This window comes from Neoarius graeffei, chromosome 3 (genome assembly GCF_027579695.1).
Source record: "Neoarius graeffei isolate fNeoGra1 chromosome 3, fNeoGra1.pri, whole genome shotgun sequence".
Classification (NCBI taxonomy): Eukaryota; Metazoa; Chordata; class Actinopteri; order Siluriformes; family Ariidae; genus Neoarius; species Neoarius graeffei.
Window position 1 is genome coordinate 43,163,110 of NC_083571.1, and position 25,292 is coordinate 43,188,401.

The 25,292-nt window shown below is 44.4% G+C and overlaps 1 protein-coding gene across 1 annotated transcript in view; it reads left to right on the plus strand.

The window, feature by feature from the left end:
• The window catches only part of eys (eyes shut homolog), an 877,903-nt gene that overhangs the window by 270,685 nt on the left and 581,926 nt on the right, over positions 1 to 25,292 (plus strand). Inside the window, 1 exon segment of the mRNA XM_060915649.1 lies at positions 12,888 to 13,085. Coding sequence (XP_060771632.1) covers positions 12,888 to 13,085 — 198 coding nt within the window.

Here is a 25,292-nt window from a genome sequence, read left to right on the forward strand (position 1 = left end):
TGCTCAGTCATCTAAGGCCAAACACTTTTCTGCAAAGCTGGCACCAAAGTGGAAGGGACCCTACAGAGTCTTGCGGCAGTTGGGCCCTGTAAACTTTGAGGTGGTACGGGAAGACTCTGGGGAAGACCTGAGCAATGTCCATGTCAACAACCTCAAACCCTGCTTTCCCACAGCAGCTGAGATTGAGAGACAGGAAATGGAGGCACTGTCTAAAGTCTTTGAGGACGACTCCGATGATGAAGACTTCCTTGGTTTCACTTAGCCTCATGTCTCTTGCCAACCATGGGTTGTCTTCCCATGGGGGGGGGGGGGGAATGTGGCGAAATACATTCTGCCCCAGAGACATAACGTTTTCCCCTGTGACTGTCACTTTAAAAGCACACTAAAACTACACAGCACTCACCTCATTAACATAACACGCAACACCTGTGAACGCTGATTGGGGGAGTGGTCACGCCTGATTGATGAAACACTTCCTTTAAATGTCACTATGTTGCATCCGTAGCTAGGGGAGAGGAAGTGTAGTGCAGCAGAGCTCCGTTTGGTTCCTGTACGAGCAAGCGTGAAGGTGCGATTCTGGAGTGGATGCTAAACCAAGTGGAAGACTTGTGCATTGTTGCCGATGACGGAATCTGCGGCGGAGATTTGCAAGCTGACCCAAGCAAGATTTCCGTGACGGAGAAACATCGCAAGCCACAGGTGAGAGGAGCACATAGCTACTTCAAGCCCGATGCGGGAAGCGGATGGCTAAGGACTGTTGAAGCTTCAGATCCAGGACAGTCCAGTTTGCATAGCCAGCTCCAGAACTGTGAGTTGAAGCGTTTATCCACACGCCCCTTGCTGCTCGTTTACCAAGCACTACTGGAACTACAAACTCTCTCTCCCTCCACACACGCTAACATCCACAAACACACACACACCCCCACACACACACGAGCACTGGGTTTACACGACATTTATTTATTTATTTTTTTCATGCCCTTTTCGCTGTATTGGGAGCATAAGAACATTATGGGGTTGTATTGATGCCATTAATTTTTTTTGTGAAAAAGTAAACATATGCATGTTTAAAACCTACTTTTGTTATTGTTTTTTATTATTGCTGGTGGTGGTTACTTTTAATTGGCAGGATTTTGGGCCTGCCTGGCACCCGAACGAACATTTATACTTGAACCTTGGGTAACACTGTTACAATGTGTTCATCAGACATATGTAGGTACTTGCAAAAAAAAAAAAATCATGAGAATCCGAGTCGGTGACCTGGGAGGCACCTAATGATTTCACACGGAATGACCCTATTCTGCTTTTCTCTATGGAGAGGAATTTGGGTGTAATTTGGAACACATATTGGAAATGACTTTCAATTAAAGGGAAAAAAAATGACAGAAGAAGTCCGACAAATGGAAATTGAAAGCCCATGCAATTAGATAAATCATGGAGCTCAGTGGACACATGCAAATATTTAGTGCTGAAGTGTTGATTTTAGAGAGAAGGGTGCAGTCATGCAGCAGTTGTATGGACAAAAATCACACAACTTATTTTAAAGGGATCCTCCAGTGGATTTATTCTCAAACTTATTTTATGTAAAAGTACTCACAGATTTCAAAAACCAAACTTTCATTTTCAGAGACGAAATAGTGTTTGAGAAAAATGAATTTTCTTTAAAATGTCAGATGGGCTTCCTGCGGTGGTGACGTATTTGATGACATAATGTTGTGGCCGCTTGGAGCAACTCAGTTGTTTACATTCTCTGTTTACATTGTAGTTTTGCTAGTTTGACAATTATTTTACTGGATTTATCAGCTTTTAAATAAGTATGCCTCACTGTGTAGCATATAAATGCCACAATGATGCTAAAAAGAAAGCACAAGCTGGAACTAGACTGCATTTCTGCAGAGAAAATGCAAAGTGTGCTTGTTCAGCTATGGCAAAGTGTCACCAACAGAAACTGGATCAGACATGAAACCTTGCACTACAAAATCTTTTTTACATGATCTACATATAGTGTGTGGGACAAAGTATGTGTCGTGTATGGCTGCGTGCTCGAAAAGCTCAGTTTAAAATGGCTCAACTCACAGTGTGACATGACACTTCGCGCTCTATTTTATTTATTTATTTTTTTTTTTACACATGATCTACATGGTGCTGGGTAGATTAACAGAGAGTGTGGCATGAATTAAACCAGAGATTTTAGAGCAGAAGCTCGAAGCGTGACATGACAATTTTTTTTCTCCCAAAACTCCTTTCATTTGAATGGGAGAAAATGAATGGAAGTGAATGGGGGGAAAGGGATCAGTAAAAAGAAAGTAAAAGATGAGTGGGGGTCAGAACCGATTGCATGTATGTGTTGGGGGAGTTGGCCTGAGGTATCATATGAAGTTTGGTGGTTCTCCAATGAAGCGTATCTGAGCAGGACGGTTCGATTCGTGAGCCCCATTCATTCTCTATGGGAAAAAAATGACAAGAAAACAAGAACAAGAAAACAGGTGTGTCTATTCAAAAACTGTATACATGCACACTACACCAGTTCAGGACGCTATATTTCATGTAAAAAAAGATTTTAGAGCACGAAGTGTCATGTCGCACTGCAAGTTGAGCCAGTTTAAACCGAGATTTTAGAGCACACAGCCATATACAGTGGGGCAAAAAAGTATTTAGTCAGTCACCAATTGTGCAAGTTCTCTCACTTAAAAAGATGAGAGAGGCCTGTAATTTTCATCATAGGTATACCTCAACTATGAGAGACAAAATGAGAAAAAAAAATCCAAAAAATCACATTGTCTGATTTTTAAAGAATTTATTTAGAAATTATGGTGGAAAATAAGTATTTGGTCAATAACAAAAGTTCATCTCAATACTTTGTTATATACCCTTTTTGGCAATGACAGAGGTCAAGCATTTTCTGTAAGTCTTCACAAGGTTTTCACACACTGTTGCTGGTATTTTGGCCCATTCCTCCATGCAGATCTCCTCTAGAGCAGTGATGTTTTGGGGCTGTCGCTGAGCAACACGGACTTTCAACTCCCTCCAAAGATTTTCTATGGGGTTGAGATCTGGAGACTGGCTAGGCCACTCCAGGACCTTGAAATGCTTCTTACGAAGCCACTCCTTCATTGCCCAGGCGGTGTGTTTGGGATCATTGTCATGCTGAAAGACCCAGCCACGTTTGATCTTCAATGCCCTTGCTGATGGAAGGAGGTTTTCACTCAAAATCCCACGGCCCCATTCATTCTTTCCTTTACACGGATCAGTTGTCCTGGTCTCTTTGCAGAAAAACAGCCCCAAAACATGATGTTTCCACCCCCATGCTTCACAGTAGGTATGGTGTTCTTTGGATGCAACTCAGCATTCTTTCTCCTCCAAACACAGCAAGTTGAGTTTTTACCAAAAAGTTCTATTTTGGTTTCATCTGACCATATGACATTCTCCCAATCCTCTTCTGGATCATCCAAATGCTCTCTAGCAAACTTCAGACGGGCCTGGACATGTACTGGCTTAAGCAGGGGGACATGTCTGGCACTGCAGGATTTGAGTCCCTGGCGGTGTAGTGTGTTACTGATGGTAGCCTTTGTTATTTTGGTCCCAGCTCTCTGCAGGTCATTCACTAGGTCCCCCTGTGTGGTTCTGGGATTTTTGCTCACCATTCTTGTGATCATTTTGACCCCACAGGGTGAGATCTTGCGTGGAGCCCCAGATCAAGGGAGATTATCAATGGTCTTGTATGTCTTCCATTTTCTAATAATTGCTCCCACAGTTGATTTCTTCACACCAAGCTGCTTACCTATTGCAGATTCAGTCTTCTCAGCCTGGTGCAGGTCTACAATTTTGTTTCTGGTGTCCTTTGACAGCTCTTTGGTCTTGGCCATAGTGGAGTTTGGAGTGTGACTGTTTGAGGTTGTGGACAGGTGTCTTTTATACTGATAATGAGCTCAAACAGGTGCCATTAATACAGGTAACGAGTGGAGGACAGAGAAGCCTCTTAAAGAAGTTGTTACAGGTCTGTGAGAGCCAGAAATCTTGCTTGTTTGTAGGTGACCAAATACTTATTTTACCGAGGAATTTACCAATTAATTCATTAAAAATCCTACAATGTGATTTCCTGGATTCTTTCCCCCCATTCTGTCTCTCATAGTTGAAGTGTACCTATGATGAAAATTACAGGCCTCTCTCATCTTTTTAAGTGGGAGAACTTGCACAATTGGTGGCTGACTAAATACTTTTTTGCCCCACTGTACACAACATACACTACACAGGATACAAGTCATTTTGTCCAATGCCATTTTATCTAATAGTTAAGACATTTCATCCAAAGCCTTTTTCATATGCACTATCTATTATTTTATATTTCAGGTATTTCTTCGAAAAAAGGAGGAATTCTCAATTGAATTTGACAGAAGCAAAACACATTTTTGCAAAATGAAAATGAAACCAAAAATTACGGGAATCAGCAAGTGTCAACTTCGGGTGCATTTGGCTGGGGCCATTAGTGGGGAGTGATTGTTTTTATTAGACCAAATTACATAGAAAATCAGCACGGTGGTGTAGTGGTTAGCACTGTCGCCCCACAGCAAGAAGGTTCTGGGTTCAAACCCTGTGGGTTTCCTCCCACAGTCCAAAGATACGCAGGTTAGGCTAATTGGTGGCTCTAAATTGACCATGAGCGTGAATGGTTGTTTGTGTCTCTGTGTGTGTCAGCCCTGCGATTAGCTGGCGACTTGTCCAGGGTGTACCCTGCCTCTCGCCCATGGTCAGCTGAGATAGGCTCCAGCTTGCCCCCCGCAACCCTGCACGGGATAAGCGGTTACAGATAAAACAAACATAGAAAATCTATACTCACACTTGCCAGATATCCTTGGCAAGTGCAAGATATGAGATATGATATCCAGATATGAGAAAATGTGCATTTTCTCAGGCTTTATAAAGGCATGCTGATGCGTGTGCGAGAGTCTGCTTGGGTGCGCTTTGGACTGCGTGCACGCCGAGCAGACTCTTGCGCGCATGCTGTTAATTAGGCTCACCTGCATATGATCAAGAGGCATCAGCATGCCTATATAAATACTGAGAAAACCCATGTTCAGTGTGAAGTATTATACCATGTCAGCACACATTACCGAGCCTTATTCTCCTGTGTAGATTCCTTGGGTTTCTGATCCTGTTTCCTGTTATTAGTTTCTGTTTTTGTCTTTACCTGATTTAGCCTGTTTGTGCCTTGCCCAACCTTTTGCTAGTTTCACATTTATGAGATTGACTGCTGTTTTGAATTGTTTGCCTGTGTGTTTTCACAGTTGTTAATAAACATTACTTCTGCACTTGTATCTGTCTCCTAACCTGATCCCTGACAGTGGGAGGTACATATAGGTTATTAGGTATATAAATCACGGGAGACTCAGTCATAAACCAGCTTAATACACTCCCTTCAATGAATTATGGTTTGTTTATATCTCAACCTTGTCACACATATAAAATAATTGATAGTGCATATGAAAAAGGCTTTGATAGTGCTTAATGCACTCCCTTAAATGAATTTTGGTTTGTTTATATCTTGATCTTCTCGTCTCTTCTTGTCTTCATCCGCTTATCCGGGGCCGGGTCGCGGAGGCAGCAGTCGAAGCATGGAAGCCCAAACTTCCCCAGACACCTTGGCCAGCTCCTCAGGAAGAACACTGAGGCGGTCCCAGGCCAGCCGAGAGACATAGTCCCTCCAGCATGTCCTGGGTCTTCCCCGGGGCCTCCTCCCGGGGGGACATGCCTGGAACCCCCCCCCCCCCCCCCCCAGGGAGGCATCCAGGAGGCATTCGAAAGAGATGCCCGAACCACCTCAGCTGATTCCTCTTGATGTGGAGGAGCAGCAGCTCTACTCCGAGCTCCTCCTGAGCGACTGTGCTTCTCACCCTATCTCTAAGGGAGCGCCCAGCCACCCTGCGAAGGAAACTCATTTCGGCCGCTGTATCCGTGATCTTGTTCTTTCGGTCATTACCCAAAACTCATGACCATAGGTGAGAGTCGGAACATAGATCGACTGGTAAATCGAGAGCTTCGCCTTTTGGCTCAGCTCCTTCTTCACCACGACGAACCGGTAAAGCGACCACATCACTGCGGAGGCTGCACCAATCCGCCTGTCGATCTCACACTCTATCTTTCCCTCACTCGTGAACAAGATCCCGAGATACTTAAACTCCTCTACTTGAGGCAGGACTTCTCCACCAACCTGGAGAGGGCAAGGCACCCTTTTCCAGTCGAGAACCATGGCCTCAGACTTGGAGGTGCTGATTCTCATCCCAGCCGCTTCACACTCGACTGCAAACTGCCCCAGTGCATGCTGAAGGTCCTGGTTTGAAGAAGCCAACAGGACAACATCATCTGCAAAAAGCAGAGATGGAATCCTGTGGTTCCCAACCAGGATTCCTTCCGGACCCTGGCTGTGCCTAGAAATTCTGTCCATAAAAATTATGAACAGAACCGGTGACAATGGGCAGCCCTGCCGGAGTCCAACATGCACTGGGAACAGGTCTGACTTACTGCCGGCAATGCGAACCAGACTCCTGCTCCGTTCGTACAGGGACCGGACAGCCCTTAGCAAAGAGACCCGAACCCCATACTCCCGAAGCACCCCCCACAGAATACCATGAGGGACATGGTCGAATGCCTTCTCCAGATCCACAAAGCACATGTGGACTGGTTGGGCAAACTCCCATGAACCCTCGAGCACCCTATGAAGGGTATAGAGCTGGTCCAGTGTTCCGCGACCAGGACGAAAACCACATTGTTCCTCCTGGATCCGAGGTTCGACTATTGGCTGAATTCTCCTCTCCAGTACCCTGGAGTAAACCTTCCCGGGGAGGCTGAGAAGTGTGATTCCCCTATAATTGGAACACACTCTCCGGTCCCCTTTCTTAAAAAGAGGGACCACCACCCCAGTCTGCCACTCCAGAGGCACTGTCCCCGACTGCCGTGCGATGTTGCAGAGGCGTGTCAGCCAAGACAGCCTCACAACATCCAAAGACTTGAGATACTCAGGGCGGATCTCATCCACCCCTGGTGCCTTGCCACCGAGGAGCTTGCAAACCATCTCAGTGACTTCAGCTTGGGTAATGGATGAGTCCACCTCTGAGTCATCAGCCTCTGCTTCCTCAATGGAAGATGTGATGGTGGGATTGAGGAGATCCTCGAAGTATTCCTTCCACTGCCCAACAATGTCCCCAGTCGACATCAACAGCTCCCCACCCACACTGTAAACAGTGTTGGCATCGTACTGCTTCCCCCTCCTGAGGCACCGGACGGTTTGCCAGAATTTCTTCGAGGCCGACCAATAGTCCTCCTCCATGGCCTCACCGAACTCCTCCCAGTTCTGTGTTTTTGCCTCCGCAACTGCCCGAGCTGCAGCATGCCTGGCCTGCTGATACCTGTCAGCTGCCTCAGGAGTCCCAGAGGCCAACATGGCCTGATAGGACTCCTTCTTCAGCTTGACAGCATCCCTTACTTCCGGTGTCCACCACCGGGTTTGGGGATTGCCGCTACGACAGGCACTGGAGACCTTGCGGCCACAGCTCCGAACAGCCGTGTCTACAATGGAGGTAGAGAACATGGTCCACTCAGACTCAATGTCCCCCACCTCCCTCGGAAGCTGGGAGAAGCTCTTCCGGAGGTGGGAGTTAAAGACCTCCCCGACCAAGTGCTTGGCCAGATGTTCCCAGCAGATCCTCACCATACGTTTGGGCCTGCCAGGTCTGTCCGGCTTCCTCCTCTGCCAGTGGATCCAACTCACCACCAGGTGGTAATCAGTTGACAGCTCAGCCCCTCTCTTCACCCGAGTGTCCAAGACATAGGGCCGGAGAGCTGATGAAATGACAACAAAGTTGATCATCGACCTCCGACCTAAGGTGTCCTGGTGCCACCTGCACTTATGGACACTCCTATGCTCGAACATGGTGTTCGTTATGGACAAACCGTGACTAACACAGAAGTCCAATAACAAAACACCACTCGGGTTCAGATCGGGGAGGCCGTTCCTCCCAATCACGCCCCTCCAGGTGTCACTGTCATCGCCCACGTGAGCGTTGAAGTCCCCCAGTAGAACAATGGAGTCCCCAGTCTGACTACCTCTCAGTACCTCTCCAAGGGACTCCAAGAAGGCCGGATACTCTATACTGCTCTTTGGCCCATAGGCACAAACAACAGCAAGAGCCCTCTCCCCGATCCGAAGGTGCAGAGAGGCGACCCTCTCGTTCACTGGGGTAAACTCCAACACATGGTGGCTGAGCTGGGGAAGTATAAGCAAGCCCACACCAGCCTGCCACCGCTCACCATGGGCGACTCCAGAGAAGTAGAGAGTCCAGCCCCTCTCGAGGAACTGGGTTCCGGAGCCCAAGCTGTGCATGGAGGTGAGCCCGACTATCTCTAGCCGGTACCTCTCAACCTCCCGCACAAGCTCAGGCTCTTTCCCCCCCAGTGAGGTGACATACCATGTCCCAACAGCTAGCCGCTGTGTTCGGGGATCAGGTCGTCAAGGCCCCTGCCTTCAACTGCCACCCAATCCACACTGCACCGGACTCCTATGGCTACCTCTGTGGGTGGTGAACCCACAGGAGGTCGGGCCCACATCACCACTTTGGGCTGAGCCCAGCCGGGCCCCGTGGGCAAAGGCCCGGCCACCAAGCGCTCGCATATGAGCCCCAACCCCGGGCCTGGCTCCAGGGTGGGGCCTCGGCTGCGCCATACCGGGCGATGTCATGGTCCTTGATCGATTATTATCCATTAGGGTTTTGGTGAACTGTCTTGATCTTGTCACACATATTGTTACCACCTATACAACCCCGATTCCAAAAAAGTTGGGACAAAGTACAAATTGTAAATAAAAATGGAATGCAATAATTTACAAATCTCAAAAACTGATATTCACAAAAGAGCATAGACAACATATCAAATGTCAAAAGTGAGACATTTTGAAATTTCATGCCAAATATTGGCTCATTTGAAATTTCATGACAGCAACACATCTCAAAAAAAGTTGGGACAGGGGCAATAAGAGGCTGGAAAATTCAAGGTACAAAAAAGGAACAGCTGGAGGACCAAATTGAAACTCATTAGGTCAATTGGCAATAGGTCATTAACATGACTGGGTATAAAAAGAGCATTTTGGAGTGGCAGTGGCTCTTAGAAGTAAAGATGGGAAGAGGATCACCAATCCCCCTAATTCTGCGCCAACAAATAGTGGAGCAATATCAGAAAGGAGTTCGACAGTGTAAAATTGCAAAGAGTTTGAACATATCATCATCTACAGTGCATAATATCATCAAAAGATTCAGAGAATCTGGAAGAATCTCTGTGTGTAAGGGTCAAGGCCAGAAAACCATACTGGGTGCCCGTGATCTTCGGGCCCTTAGACGGCACTGCATCACATACAGGCATGCTTCTGTATTGGAAATCACATAACGGGCTCAGGAATATTTCCAGAGAACATTATCTGTGAACACAATTCACTGTGCCATCCACTGTTGCCAGCTAAAACTCTATAGTTCAAAGAAGAAGCCGTATCTTAACATGATCCAGAAGCGCAGATGTCTTCTCTGGGCCAAGGCTCATTTAAAATGGACTGTGGCAAAGTGGAAAGCTGTTCTGTGTTCAGACGAATCAAAATTTGAAGTTCTTTATGGAAATCAGGGACGCCATGTCATTCAGATTAAAGAGGAGAAGGAAGACCCAAGTTGTTATCAGTGCTCAGTTCAGAAGTCTGCATCTCTGATGGTATGGGGTTGCATTAGTGCATGTGGCATGGGCAGCTTACACATCTGGAAAGACACCATCAATGCTGAAAGGTATATCCAGGTTCTAGAGCAACATATGCTCCCATCCAGACGATGTCTCTTTCAGGGAAGACCTTGCATTTTCCAACATGACAATGCCAAACCACATACTGCATCAATTACAGCATCATGGCTGTGTAGAAGAAGGGTCCAGGTACTGAACTGGCCAGCCTGCAGTCCAGATCTTTCACCCATAGAAAACATTTGGCACATCATAAAATAGAAGATATGACAAAAAAGACCTAAGACAGTTGAGCAACTAGAATCCTACATTAGACAAGAATGGGTTAACATTCCTCTCCCTAAACTTGAGCAACTTGTCTCCTCAGTCCCCAGACGTTTACAGACTGTTGTAAAGAGAAAAGGGGATGTCTCACAGTGGTAAACATGGCCTTGTCCCAACTTTTTTGAGATGTGTTGTTGTCATGAAATTTAAAATCACCTAATTTTTCTCTTTAAATGATACATTTTCTCAGTTTAAACATTTGATATGTCATCTATGTTCTATTCTGAATAAAATATGGAATTTTGAAACTTCCACATCATTGCATTCCGTTTTTATTTACAATTTGTACTTTGTCCCAACTTTTTTGGAATCGGGGTTGTAAAATAATTGATAGTCCGTATGAAAAAAGCATTGGATGAAATGTCTCAACTATTGGACGAAATGGCATCCAAAATGATCATTGAATGAAGTGTCCTGATCCCACCACACACACACACACACGATCTGTAAATCATGTAAAAGATTTTGCAGCGCGAAGTCTCATGTCTGATCCAGTTTCTGTTGGTGACAGTTTGCCACAGCTGAACAAGCACGTTTTGCATTTTCTCTGTAGAAATGCAGTCTAGTTCCAGCTTGTGCTTTCTGTTTCGCATCATTGCGGCACTGAAATGCTACACAATGAGGCATACTTATTTAAAAACTGATAAATTTGGTAAAAAATGCTTGTAAAACTTGCAAAACTAGTATGATGTAAACTGAGAATATAAACAGCTGAGTTGCTCCAAGTGATCAATACCTGACGTCATCACGTACATCACCACTGCAGGAAGCCCATCTGATCTTTTTTTTAAAAAATTCATTTTGCTCGAATACTCTTTGGTCTCCAAAAATGAAAGTTTGATTTTTGAAATCTATTATTAATTTTACATAAAATAAGTTTGAGAATAAATCTGCTGGAGGAATCCATTAAGAATGAGATCAGAGAATAGTCATACTGGTGCAAGATGGCAGGAAGACGATGTGGCAGTAATTCAAATATCTGTGTTGCAACAGTGATGTGAAGATTTGAACACAAAATAAGTTAAACGTTGAAGTGGATGGTCTGCAGCAACAAAAGACCAGGTTTCACTCTTGTTAGCACAAGACAAGAAACTCAGACATTATACATCGACTAACCAAAAATAAAAATAAAGAAAAAATAAAGAAAGTCAGCACCACTGGATGGATTTCAGTCTCTGCTACCACATGTATATAGTGTGGTCAGATTCTGATGTAACCATGGATCCGGCCTGCCTTGTCTCACAAATTTAAACTGCTGCTGTTGGAGTAATTATGTGGTGAATGTTTTCTTGCTGCACAGTACACTGCTTAATACCAATTGTCGCATCAATTAATTGTCACAAACTACCTATGTTATGTGCATTCCTTTATTGCTGCAGTTTTCCTGAGAAGCTTTTCCTCTCCATCTTTTCCTGGCTACCTCCAGTAGGATATGTCACAAATCAGATCTCAGTCACACTGGAGTTGCATTGGAATGTGGTGGAATGGGATCATGTAACATGGGGTAGAAATAATGATTCACTTTATTGAATTCAGGCTTTTCTTGTGTAAAAGTCTACATAATACAGTAGGCATTTTAAGATGCAGACTAATCTATCTCTTGGAGCCATGGTTCCCAAAGTGGGTTCAAGGGACCCCAGGGGCCCTTTGCAGCATAGACAGGTGGCCCAGGATCTCCTCCTGTTGTTGCTGTGGTGGAAGCACAGCACTGAGTGTTAGTATGCCTATAATTAATATCATCTGGAGTCTAATGACAATTTTAATAAAAATTTGCCTCAATGAATGAAAAGTTGAAAGAAAGAAAGTAGTACAAAAACATTTCTGGCACAAACACATAGTCTAAACATTACTATCCACATTTAAATAAGGTGTTGACTTTTACTAGCTTGTTTATAAATTAAAGGTGTACACAGGGGGATCCAGGGCGGCACGGTGGTGTAGTGGTTAGCGCTGTCGCCTCACAGCAAGAAGGTCCGGGTTCGAGCCCCATGGCCGACGAAGGCCTTTCTGTGTGGAGTTTGGATGTTCTCCCCGTGTCCGCGTGGGTTTCCTCCAGGTGCTCTGGTTTCCCCCACAGTCCAAAGACATGCAGGTTAGGTTAACTGGTGACTCTAAATTGACTGTAGGTGTGAGTGTGAATAGTTGTCTGTGTCTGTGTGTCAGCCCTGTGATGACTTGGCGACTTTCCCAGGGTGTACCCTGCCTTTCGCCCATAGTCAGCTGGGATAGGCTCCAGCTTGCCTGCGACCCTGTAGAACAGGATAAAGCAGCTAGAGATAATGAGATGAGATAGGGGGATCCTGTCCTGTGGATATATTTAAAAGGTGTCCCTCACAAGGAAACATCTGAGAATCTTTGCCTCAGAGGTTGTCTGGTTTCCCATACCCCATTGCTGCATCTAGTATTTGTTTTTTCATTTGATTCTTTGTTTGGGGAAAATGTGTTATTTGTAACATGAATTAAGAAAGTAAATTTTTATGATCTTAGATTATAGTGCATCTGCTCCGGAGGCCTTATATTTGGAGTTAAAATGTGTTTTTGCATGATGGACCCACATTCATTCATTCATTCATTCATTTGGTGTAAAAATAAATGTAATAGAAAAAAAAAAAAACAATGACAGTTAAAATTGTATTTAACTACATATTTCAAAGGGCCTGAACTAAGTTTCTTCCCAAAAATATATCTCGCAAAATTTAAGGTAGCTTAGTATTTGCCTGAACTTTTGAAAGTCCACCTTATTTGTTTACTTACAAGCTTGCATCATTTGCTTTACACCCCACTGCTCTTACATCCAGGCATACACTGTGAGTTCCTTCCATGTGAAGCAAATAATCCATGTGAGAATGGGGCTGAGTGTGTGGAAGAAGTTGACTCCGATGACTTCCCTTTGGGATTCCACTGCCACTGCCTCCGAGGCTTCACTGGACCCCACTGTGAGCTCAACATTGACGAGTGCATCTCAAACCCCTGTGTCCACGGCTTCTGCTATGACGGTACACACAATGTCATGTTCTCCAGTCACCCCAGTCCTATAGAAATCAGAATATTTTATTCTCTAAGTACAAGATGTCCAAGGATATGTTCCTTGCTATACAGTATATATTAATAAAAATCCTGTAAAGTAAGTAAAGAATATATTTAGAAATATATGCATTGATACAATTTCAATCAAATGATGTAAAATGAAAAGTCCTGGACATAATTTAATGGTCTACAGTTTGGACGTTTGGACACACCATCTAAATCCATGGTGTTTATTTTTTTTATAATTATGATTATTATTTTAATTAAGACACTTCATGTTGTAAAGTAATGACGGACTGTCGTTTCTCTTTAGTTCAGTTTTATTTGTCATACAGTATGTATGTTAACACAGGGTCAACATTACAATGAAATGTGTTGAACGAGAGAAGAAACAGAAACAAGTCTCTCAGCTGTAGGTTCAATTGGGTAATTGAATGATCAATCTCATTAAATCTGAAGGTTAATAATTAAAATTGAATCAGTCTCATTTGAATCATACCATTGAATCAGTCTCATTGAATCATCTTCATTGAATCAGTCTCAATCTTATTAAATCACTCATGGAATAGTCTCATTAGATCAGTCTCATTAATTAATACCATTAATTTTGGTGCTTAATAATAAATTACCAAAAAGCTAAATTATGGCATATTCCAAATTATTATGATCACTTACCATATTACATAAATCATATGCACCTTTGAATTCTTTTGAGATTGGATGACTTCAAAAGTATTGAAACAACAACTAAAACACAGTTTCAATAATAAATGAATTTATTATCTCATCTCATTATCTCTAGCCGCTTTATCCTTCTACAGGGTCGCAGGCAAGCTGGAGCCTATCCCAGCTGACTATGGGCGAAAGGCGGGGTACACCCTGGACAAGTTGCCAGGTCATCACAGGGCTGACACATAGACACAGACAACCATTCACACTCACATTCACACCTATGGTCAATTTAGAGCCACCAGTTAACCTAACCTGCATGTCTTTGGACTGTGGGGGAAACCGGAGCACCCGGAGGAAACCCACGCGGACACGGGGAGAACATGCAAACTCCACACAGAAAGGCCCTCGCCGGCCCCGGGGCTCGAACCCAGGACCTTCTTGCTGTGAGGCGACAGCGCTAACCACTACACCACCGTGCCGCCTGAATTTATTATAACAAAGATAAAAATGAATAATAACAGTGGAAATATATACAAATATGATATATACTTGATGAGGTGTGTGTGTGTTTGGTGAAGACAAAAGATTAGCTTTGTGTGCTAATTAAGGTGTGTTTGTGTGTGTGAGGCCTGGTGACCATGTGTTTCTGAGTAACACAAGAGAGTTAGCTTTGGTTGCTAATTGAGATGTGTTGACCATGTATGGAGGCACAGATTAGCCTTGTGTCGCTAGCTAAGACAAAGGAATGCTAGCTAAGGCGTGTTTGTGTGGCCTAAGCAAAAGTTAGCATGGATTGCTAGCTAAGGTGTGTTTGTGGTAAACAAAAGGTTAGTCTAGCTTGCTAACAAGACAAAAGAATTAGCCGTGTGGCTAGCTAAGGCCCAAGGATCTTACCTTGTGGAGTTAAGACAAAAGAATGTTATCTAAGGTGTGGGGGAGGGTGACCACGTGGTAAGGCCTTACAGTCCCTTGAGACAATGCAGTTAGCTCTGGATGCTAATGGGACAAAAGACAGCCATAGGCTAATTTCACTAGCTTATAACAGTACTAAATCCACTGAAATCTTAATGCGGTCAAGATACGTGTAATTAATGAAATTAAAGTGTTAGAAAGAGAAAGAGCATGCAACCTATCTATTAAACAAAACAGAGATCATAGAACAATTATGGAACACAAAAATCAGTGTGCACACTTACAGTTCCTGAGTTTAAATTCAAACTACTTAAATAAAAGCAAATTCTTAAGACTAGCTTTTATGCCCAAATGCCAATCTACTCCAGTACCTTGTTTATAGCAAGATTATGGAGACATGTTCCAAGACTTTTGGAGTTTTCACCGTTGTGAAGGCCTCAGTGAGGCGCAGAGAATTTCTTGGTCCGAGTTTTAGAATGTACACTCGATTCAGATACAGCCAGGTTAACCCCCTTAACTGAATCATTCATATTTTTCAGACTCTTCCCTTTTAAAACTGGACAGTGCCCCTTATCCAGACAGTAATGGCCCACATTCCCATCCTTACTCAGAACAACAGATGTAGAAACAAAAGAATCTTTATGAAAATTCACTGTGCTCTTATTGGAGTACGACCGATTGGCATTTGGGTCCATTCTATTTTTAGTGTATGAACTAAATGAATGTGGTGGAGAAGACCCCGAATTTCTGTTAAAGTGTCCGAAATGCTGCTCATGGTAACTCCTGCCTGTATTGTGTTCTCTGAAACTATTCTTATGTATCAAAGCGAAATCGTCGGCCACAGATGCGGCTTCAGCAGCCGTTTTTAAATTGCGCTCAGCAATGTAAGTAACGATGCGCTCAGGGAGGATGTTCCTAAATTGTTCCAAGACAATCAGGTTAGACAATTGTTAGTGACACCCACTGCAGAGCACCACCGATTAAAGTAAGTGGTCAACTCCCTGGCCACCTCTGTATAAGTCTGTTTATCTCCTTTTCTCCAGCTGCGAAATCACAAACGATAAGCTTCAGGAACTAACACTACGTTCAGACTGCAACCTGAAACGACCCATATCCGATTTGTTGTGAAATCCGATTTTTTTGTTAGGCCGTTCACATTACCAATTATATGAGACTTGTATGCGATCTCCAATATGAACGGAAAACGACCCAAAAGTGTCCCGCATGCGCAAATTGGCACATAATAAGCACATCTACGTAATACGTAAACAAAAAAAAGTGCACTCTTCAAGTTTGCAAGTAAAGAATGGAGATGAGGAGAGACCTGGCGATGTGGTTTTTGTGGCGGCAGCGGAACTCACACAATAATCTGATTAATGTGGGCAGCAGACTAATGAGACCGAAGGTGTCAAATTACTGGAAATTTCCAGAACAATCTTATAATCTTGTAATACAGGATGGTTTAAGTTATAAATCAGTTATAGAAACTGTTTTATTTAATCAGGCTAACAGATCAACATCCAGGTCCCTACCAAATCCACCATTAACTTGATCAATTCTATAAAAGTCTATTTAAATTCTGAAAACTGTACAAATGTTGTTGTTTTCCACCAAAGAGGCAGGATTAGCCAATGCAGAATAGTGACGTTTGTCTCTTGTTGATGACGTGTAGGTCGCATGAATGCGACCTGTCCGGTCAGACTGCAGTCGCATGTGAAAATAACGGATATGCATCGGAATTAGGACCACATATCCAAGCGGCCTGGGTCGCATGTGAAAAAAATCGGATCTGTGTCATTCAGATTGTCAATAACAAATCGGATACAGGTCGCATATGGGCAAAAAAATCGGATATGGGTCGTTTCAGGGTGCAGTCTGAACGTAGTCTAACTCGTACGCTTTAAGCACAGCTTTTTTCACTTTCTCATATTGTTTTCGGTCAGTAGCTGACAAAGCAACAAATGCTTCTTGTGCTTTATCTACAAGTACACTTTGAAGCAATAACGTTTTTTCGGACTCAGACCAGCCACGGTCAACAGCCACATTCTCAAACAAAAAAAAAAGAAAATGTCTGGGTCCTTCTCATTAAATTTGGGAAGCAATTTTACCATATTGGATATGTCGGGAGGGCGCCCTGACCCCCATGAAGCATTACCCTCCTCAGATGACAATTTACCTTCGGCTACCAGTCTTAACCGTTCCAATGTCACCTCACGTTCATATTTCATTTTTTCTAGTTCATATTCACGCTGAGCTTCTCTTTCTTTACGTTCAGCCTCCCTTTCTCTCTGCTGCATTTCAATTAGCTCTTTTTGTTGCTCAAAAGAAAGAATGCATGTCACCTCCTTTAAGAGAGGTGTTGACTTTTCCCCATGCTCTAACTCTTCCATGGCGCCAGATAATGGTGATGGGAGAATATCTCTAACAACTAACTCTGCTTGGACTGATGCTTGTAACTCGGCCAACTTTGCCGCTTTGGGTAACCCCAAATCAAAATTATAATACTGGCACACTTGACGCAACTGGTCTTTGGTCAACTTATTCAAAACCTCCACTGATGGCGCAGCAAAAAATTCATCCAAAATAGCCATACATTTACAGACTAGTTTTTTTTTTTTGTAACTACAAATACCCCAAACAAAACAAAATCAAATTTACTTTTTCTTCATGCAAGTGCGGCCATTATGCTGCACATCAAGACGAGCCAAATGGAGTTGCCCTGCAAGACATGGTAATCCTCTTCTCGTGCGAACCCCGAGGACAGAGATCTTTATTACACAATATCAGCGGAGCCTACTCCCCCGACAAAATGCCGTTAAAGCAGGACATCCACGACAGTGCCCTCCGTCCAGGGTAAGCACAAAAACAACAAACTAACATAAACTAAAATAACAAACCATGCAGATATTGGCAAACTCCCAAATTAATTATCAAAGACGTCATCACTTAACTCAATCTTGTAAACGCAGCGCAGACCCACACTTACCAACCAATTAGGCACCGCCGCTTCTTCTGCCTGGCTCAGAAACCTCCAAGGCACAGATGAAAAAAAAAATCTCATCTCCCGCACCACAACAAAATTTCAAAACTGAAATCAAATCTTACTTAATCCGCTTACGTCTTCCCAATAAACTCTATCAACTGTATCGTAACTCTAACTTGCCAGATACAGCACTTTCCAAATCAGTCCACAACTTCGGAGGACCTGACTTGCAAAACTCTTAATTACCAATGCCGAGGCAATGAATACAACACAGAGCCTAGTCGGCGAGAAAACACTAATTAGCCTACCAGCGTTTCAACTCCCGGACAAGCCCCCAATTCTGTTACGCTCTGCCCCAACGGCCCACGTACCAGAAAAGGGAAGACCAAACGCGGAATAAAGTTTTACTTAATTTGTTGAAGATAAAATATATAACAAAATATTGAAAGTAAAGTGTGTGAGTGTAAATGAAAGTGTGCAAAATGTGAAGGGTTGTGTGAAGAAAATAAAAGTGTCCCAAAAGGTGCAAGAGAGAGGAGAAGGTGGCGGCCCCCCTTCACCTCTTCTGATGTTCTTTTAAAAGCCCTGAAGGCCATCAGATGCAGCTGATCTCCGCGCCCGGCAATCAGCAACTCGCGCAGCACCTGTAGAAGTCTCGTTACCACAGCAGGTGGGGAGGAGCCCCATGGGTCCGTAACAATAACTGTTAATTGAAAAGCATTCCAGGTGACTACCCTCATGAAGCTGGTTAAGACAATGCCAATAGTGTCAATAGTGTGCAAAAGCATCATCAAAGGCAAGTGGTGGCTACTTTGAAGAACCTAAAATATGAACCATGTATTTTTATTTATGGTGTGTGTGTGTGTGTGTGTGTGTGTGTGTATGTATGTACAGTGAGACTTTCTTTTTCATCACGGGCGACCACGTGTCGGACCAAGAAATTCTCTGCATGCACAAAAATCAGTGTGCACACTTACAGTTCCTGAGTTTAAATTCACACTACTTAAATAAAAGCAAATTCCTAAGACTAGCTTTTATGCCCAAATGCCAATCTACTCCAATACCTTGTTTATAGCAAGATTATGGAGACATGTTCCGAGACTTTTGGAGTTTTCACTGTTGTGAAGGCCTCAGTGAGGCGCAGAGAATTTCTTGGTCCAACGCGTGGTCGCTCGTGATGAAAAAGAAAGTCTCTGATCAGACAATGTGCACAGAGAATTAAAATCCGGATCCGGTCGCTTCTGCTTGGGCTGCAGTTTGTATGTACTTGATAATATAAATAAAAACTGGTTGTAACTCAACCGAGAGAGAGATAGCATGATTTAAATGGTTCTACCGTGGCCAAGGGTAAAGGAAAAACCGTGTTGAATCGTATTCTCGGGAGAAAGACATCTTTATCTGGTTTTCTGGTGCAGGGTATCTCTTTGTCTAGATGGCTTGGGATCCAGACGAGAGAGAGAGAAGTCCTCCTTGTGTCCGTGTTGAATTCACGGCACCAAAAAGAGGAAGAGCTAGGAGTTTCCGGGTCACTTATGCTTTCCTGGAGGATGTGACGTAGATGATCCCACCCACGCGTGACATAGATCAACGCGGAAGTTGGCTGATGGGAGTTGTAGTCCTTAAAGGGACTGTGTTGTAGTTCTTAGACGGACCGTACATACACAGCATTGGAGCCCTACAGGAGTTTAACAGTACAGCAATATAAAAATTAAAAGTCATAAATATAAAATCAAAATACAATTGAAATAATTACGTGTCATATCTAAGTATCTGCATGCATTATCTCAGGGGGGGGGGAGTGTGCATGTGTGTGTGTGTGTGTGTGTGTGTGGGGGGGGGGGGGGGGGGGCACAAGCACCGGGATTGCACATTGGAGAAAGTGATGTGTATGATTACCAGTAATTGCACATTGTTGGCTCTCATCGATGTGGCCATCTTACAGCGCAAACGGATGTTAACTCGGATGTTAACCCTTTACTTAGTTGAGTGGTTCTTGACATAATATGGATTACTACAGTTGTTGAATATGGCTGTTTACTGTATTTTTATTATTTATTTACTGTTTGATGGTCTCAAACACATTAAGAAGGCAAGAAGTTTCACTAATTAGCTTTTGATAAGGCATACCTGTTAATTGAAAAGCATTCCAGGTGACTACCCTCATGAAGCTGGTTAAGACAATGCCAATAGTGTCAATAGTGTGCAAAAGCATCATCAAGGTAAGTGGTGGCTACTTTGAAGAACCTAAAATATGAACCATGTATTTTTATTTATGGTGTGTGTATGTATGTGTATGTGTGTGTGTGTGTGTGTGTGTGTGTGTATATGTATGTACAGTGGTGCTTGAAAGTTTGTGAACCCTTTAGAATTTTCTATATTTCTGCATAAATATGACCTAAAACATCATCAGATTTTCACACAAGTCCTAAAAGTAGATAAAGAGAACCCATGTACTATCCTCACTAAGGTGTGATAACCCAGCTAGACAGTGAGCTAAACTTTCCTTTATTCGTGATGGAAAGTCTTTATTAAAAATCCTTTACATGTAGAATCCAAATCACAAACTTCAGGAAAGTGAAACTAAAAAATAAAACAATCAAGAAAATAATTAGGTTCTATCATGTTTCTATACAGACTAAGATAGTTAACTTACATAAACTAGGCAAGCTAAACTAATGACCTTGACGTTCACTGTTAACTGCAGTGCCTAAACTCAGCTATAGCTAACATTTAGCTAACATTTTAACATCTCATCTCATCTCATTATCTCTAGCCGCTTTATCCTTCTACAGGGTCCCAGGCAAGCTGGAGCCTATCCCAGCTGACTATGGGCGAAAGGCGAGGTACACCCTGGACAAGTCGCCAGGTCATCACAGGGCTGACACATAGGCCGAATCCCATTTCACCCCTTGGACCAACCCCTTGGCCCTTCCCCTCCATTTTGCGCGTTCACGTGAAGGGGTAGGGGTATCCCAATCCCAGTTAACGCGGAGGGGGAGGGGAAGGGGTAGGGCTTCTGTACCCCTCCAAACGGAGATTTTCCAGGAGCTGACTCCGAACGAAGGGGTTTGAGTGATTTCCCACAATGCCATGCGGATTTCAGCGAGATTTCATGCGGATTTCAGAAAGATGGCGGTTCCCGCGGCGAAAGATTGTCATAAATGTATTTTCTCCATTATTTACGTGTTTTAAGTTGTTATCCAGAGGAAACACGCCGCTTGATTCGCTTTTGAGCTGAGAATGAGCAGCGATTTCTGAAATCCAAGCTGCTGCTAAAAAGCTTTGGGAGTGAGTATTGTTTTCGGTTGCTTGACTGTGTACGTTTTGTTCTGTTATTCTCGCTTTTATTGTTTACATGAGTGTTCTGACACCTCATTCTGTCGGATGTGGTGCACGAAGCGCCAAAGATATCCCATTCAGTGGTGTTAGTTAACAAATCACACCCTGCCAGCAGAGATCTCTGGCTCTGACTGTAGCGGCTGGTCGCAGCCAATGACGCATTTGGTCGCGTTTTGCTAACGTAAACGCTGACGGAGGTACGCGATGACACATGCGATCGTTGAAGGGCTATCCCAATACGTAAGGGTTGAATTTCAAGCCCTATCCCTTGTAGCTCAGTTTCAAGGGGAAGGGCCAAGGGGAAGGCGGAGGGGTAGGGGTAGAAATTAGAATTGGGATTGGGCCATAGACACAGACAACCATTCACACTCACATTCACACCTACGGTCAATTTAGAGTCACCGGTTAACCTAACCTGCATGTCTTTGGACTGTGGGGGAAACCGGAGCACCCGGAGGAAACCCACGCGGACACGGGGAGAACATCCAAACTCCACACAGAAAGGCCCTCGCCGGCCCCGGGGCTCGAACCCAGGACCTTCTTGCTGTGAGGCGACAGCGCTAACCACTACACCACCGTGCCACCACATTTTAACATATCCAAAAAATCGTTTTTATCTACCGGTATTCTTTCACCATTTACTTTTTAACTGTTTTTAACTGCATGAATTCGACATAAACTATAAAATTATCAATTACAACAAGACTAACAACATTAACAAAGGAATACATACAAGTGATGCTTCTGCTGGGGCAAATGATTCAGCAATTCCACAGGAGCCCTTTCCACAGCCTGTTAACACCAGCTTGCCTTGCTCCAACTAACTTCCCATTTCCTGTTTCCAACTCTATGACATCAAAATAAAAGTCTGCCTTCCTGTTACATGAATTACACATTGAATAAAAGTCCCAAAATGTTTTATATCTGCCTGAAGGCAGCACACTCCCCGTCTGACCTTAAAGGTCACTATTAAGCAATAAATGGCCTAAAATTCAGTCCTCTGGCAGCAGAAGAACTACTTCTGACACCGGTCTCTGGAACAGCTTGGATTCTTTGCCCGCTGTCTTCAGCTCGACCTTCCTTACTCTGCCGTCCCTGCCAGGGATGACTGCTGTAATCCTTGCCATTGGCCAAGCATTACGTGCAACTTGACTGTCCTTCAGGAGCATAATGTCCCCTTCCTTCACATCCTGTCGTGTCTCTCTCCACTTTCATCGGGTTTGCAGAATGGGAAGGTACTCCTGTCACCAGCGATGCCAGAAACAGTCGGCAAGTGCTTGCACCTGTCTCCATTGTCTGCTGAGAAGATCCTTTCCCATGAATTCCCCATGTGGTGGAGTAACTCCCACCTTCTGGGTGAGAATCATCGCAGGGGACAACACGAAGGGTGACTCTGTGTCAGTAGAGACTGGAACGAGGGGTCTGGCATTGAGTATTGCAACCACCTCTGCCATGAGGGTGTTTAAGACATCATGGGTAAGCTGGACATTCTCCTGCAACAGGATTGCATCCAGGATCCTTCTTGAGAGGCCTATTAAACGTTCCCATGACCCTCCCATGTGTGATGAGTGAGGTGGGTTGAACACCCATGAACATCCTCGCTGGCTCAAGAACTGCTGGACTGAAGTGTTTTGACTGAGTCCCAGTTCCTTTGCAGCAGCAACGAAGTTTGTTCCACAGTCTGCTCTTATTTGCTTAGCAGGTCCCCTTATCGCGAAGAATCACCTAAGTGCATTGACACAACTGGAGGTGTCCAAGGAGTCAATGAGCTCAATATGCACGGCTCGGGAGCTCATGCAGCAGAAGAGCATCGCCCATCTCTTGCTTTGGGCCTGTCCACCTCGAGTGCGCCTTGAGATGACTGGCCAAGGTCCGAACACGTCCACTCCTACATAAGTGAAGGGTGGGCATGTGTGTAGCCGTTCCGGAGGTAAGTTGGCCATAAGTTGTTCCTCTGTTCTGCTGCGTAACTTCCGGCACACAACACACTTGTACAGCTCCGAAGCAATAAGCCGTTTTCCACCTATGACCCAAAAGCCAGCAGCTCTCAGGGCCCCTTCTGTGAAGTGTCGTCCTTGATGCTTAACATCCTCATGACACTGTCGCACTAGCAGCAGGGAAACATGACTGTTCTTGGGCAAGATGATAGGATTCTTTTCCGGACTGCTCAAGTCAGCATGTTTAAGTCTGCCGCCAACGCGAATCAGATCTCCTTCAAGAACAGGTCTGAGCTTCTGAAGAGAACTGTCCTTGGCTACAGCTTTTCCACTTTCAAGTGCTGTGAATTCCTTAAAGTAGGCATCTTCCTGCGGTGCTCTGACGATAATATGTCTGGCTTGAGACAACTCATCCGGAGTGTGCGGGAAGTTGCAGTAGTGCCATCCCTTGCACTGACTAGACTTGTTCTTGTAAGATCTAGCGATGTGGACGAGTAGAGCAATCGCCCTAGTGAGAGAGCGCATTGATGAAAACCGCTGAAAATGGCATTGAGGCCTCTGTTTTGACTCGGAGTCAAAAGGCTGCTCACTTCAGGACGTATCTCCACATCTGATTCCGGGTTTAGAAGTTCAAAGACTTCCCTTGAGTCTTCATCAGGTGGACTCGGTTTATACAGAAAATCCGGTCCCGTGAACCATGTGGTCTGTGCCAGTTGCGTCGCAGGAACTGCTCGCGATACGTGGTCTGCGGGGTTGTCTTCTGTACTGACATAGTACCACTGATCAGGTGTTGTGAACTGACGTATTCTACGAACTCGATTGTGAACGTAGATATAAAAGCGTTTGGTCTGATTGTAAATATATCCCAGCACTACCTTGCTGTCACAATAGAACTTGACCGCATCGGGTTTCATGTCCAACTCATCTTGTATGAGTTCAGCGACTTCTACGGCTAATACTGTGGCACACAGCTCTAGCCGAGGGATAGTTGGTTCCGATTGTGGAGCCAGCTTAGCTTTCCCTAAGATGAATCCTACTTGGATTTCTCCATCAGCTTGCGTGGTCTTCAGATACGCCACCACTCCAATGGCCTTGGTGCTTGCATCAGAAAACACACATAGCTCTGTGTGCTCAGCCTTGGAGAGTGATGTCGCAATGTATGCACGTGGAATGTGCAGCTTGCTTAAATCATGCAATGACTCTCGCCATGATTCCCATTGTTTCAGCTTTTGTTCTGGAAGCGGTGCATCCCAGTCACACATGTCGACACTGAGTTCCCTCAGCAGACTTTTGCCTTCTATGGTCACTAGTGCGACCATGCCCAGTGGATCAAAGATGCTGTTCACCATAGACAACACTCCTCTGTGAGTGAAGGCCTTCTTCTCTTGTGAGACAGCAAATGTGAACGTGTCTATTGTGGTCTCCCACAATAGTCCCAAGCTGCGTTGCACAGGTGTAGCTTCACCGCTGAAGTCAAGGTCCTTCAGGACTGCCCTGTCTTCTGGTGCAAAGGCTTGCAGGACGACATCGCTATTTGAAGCGAACTTATGCAGCCTCAAGTTTGATTCACTGAGGGAGGCCTGTGTTCTACACAGGAGGCTGATGGCATCAGCATCAGTGGGTAGGCTAATGAGCCCGTCATCGACGTAAAAATGACATTCCACAAACTGGACAGTGTCCATTCCATGTCTGTGCACACCTTCTTGGATGGCTCTCCTAAGACCGTAGATGGTCACAGACAGGGATGGACTGTTGCCAAAAACGTGGACCCTCATTCTATAGTCGATGATGTCCTTAGACATGTCATTGTCCCTATACCACAAGAACCGCAAATAGTTCCTATGGTCGCTGCGAACAAGGAAGCAGTGGAACATCTGCTGTATATCGACAATCACTGCAACCTGTTCCTTCCGAAAGCGGATCAGCACCCCCATAAGTGAGTTATTGAGGTCCGGTCCTGTGAGAAGAACGTCGTTCAAAGATGTTCCTGAATACTTTGCAGTAGAGTTGAATACCACGCGAATGTTCCCAGGCTTTTGTGGGTGGTAGACTCCGAAAGTTGGCAGGTACCAACACTCTTCATTGTCTTCTAGTGGCGGAGCCACTTCTGCATGCTTCTTCTCAAATATCTTCTTCATGAATTCCAGGAACTGGTCTTTCATCTCCTGTTTCCTTCGTAGCGTCTTCTCCAGAGCAGTAAAGCGAGTGTATACTTGTTCGCGGTTGTTGGATAAATGCTGTCGAGGGACCCTAAAAGGTAACGGAGCAACCCAGTTATTTGACTTGTCTCTGTAAACTTCTGATCTCCAGGAAGATGGTGTGTGAACTGATCT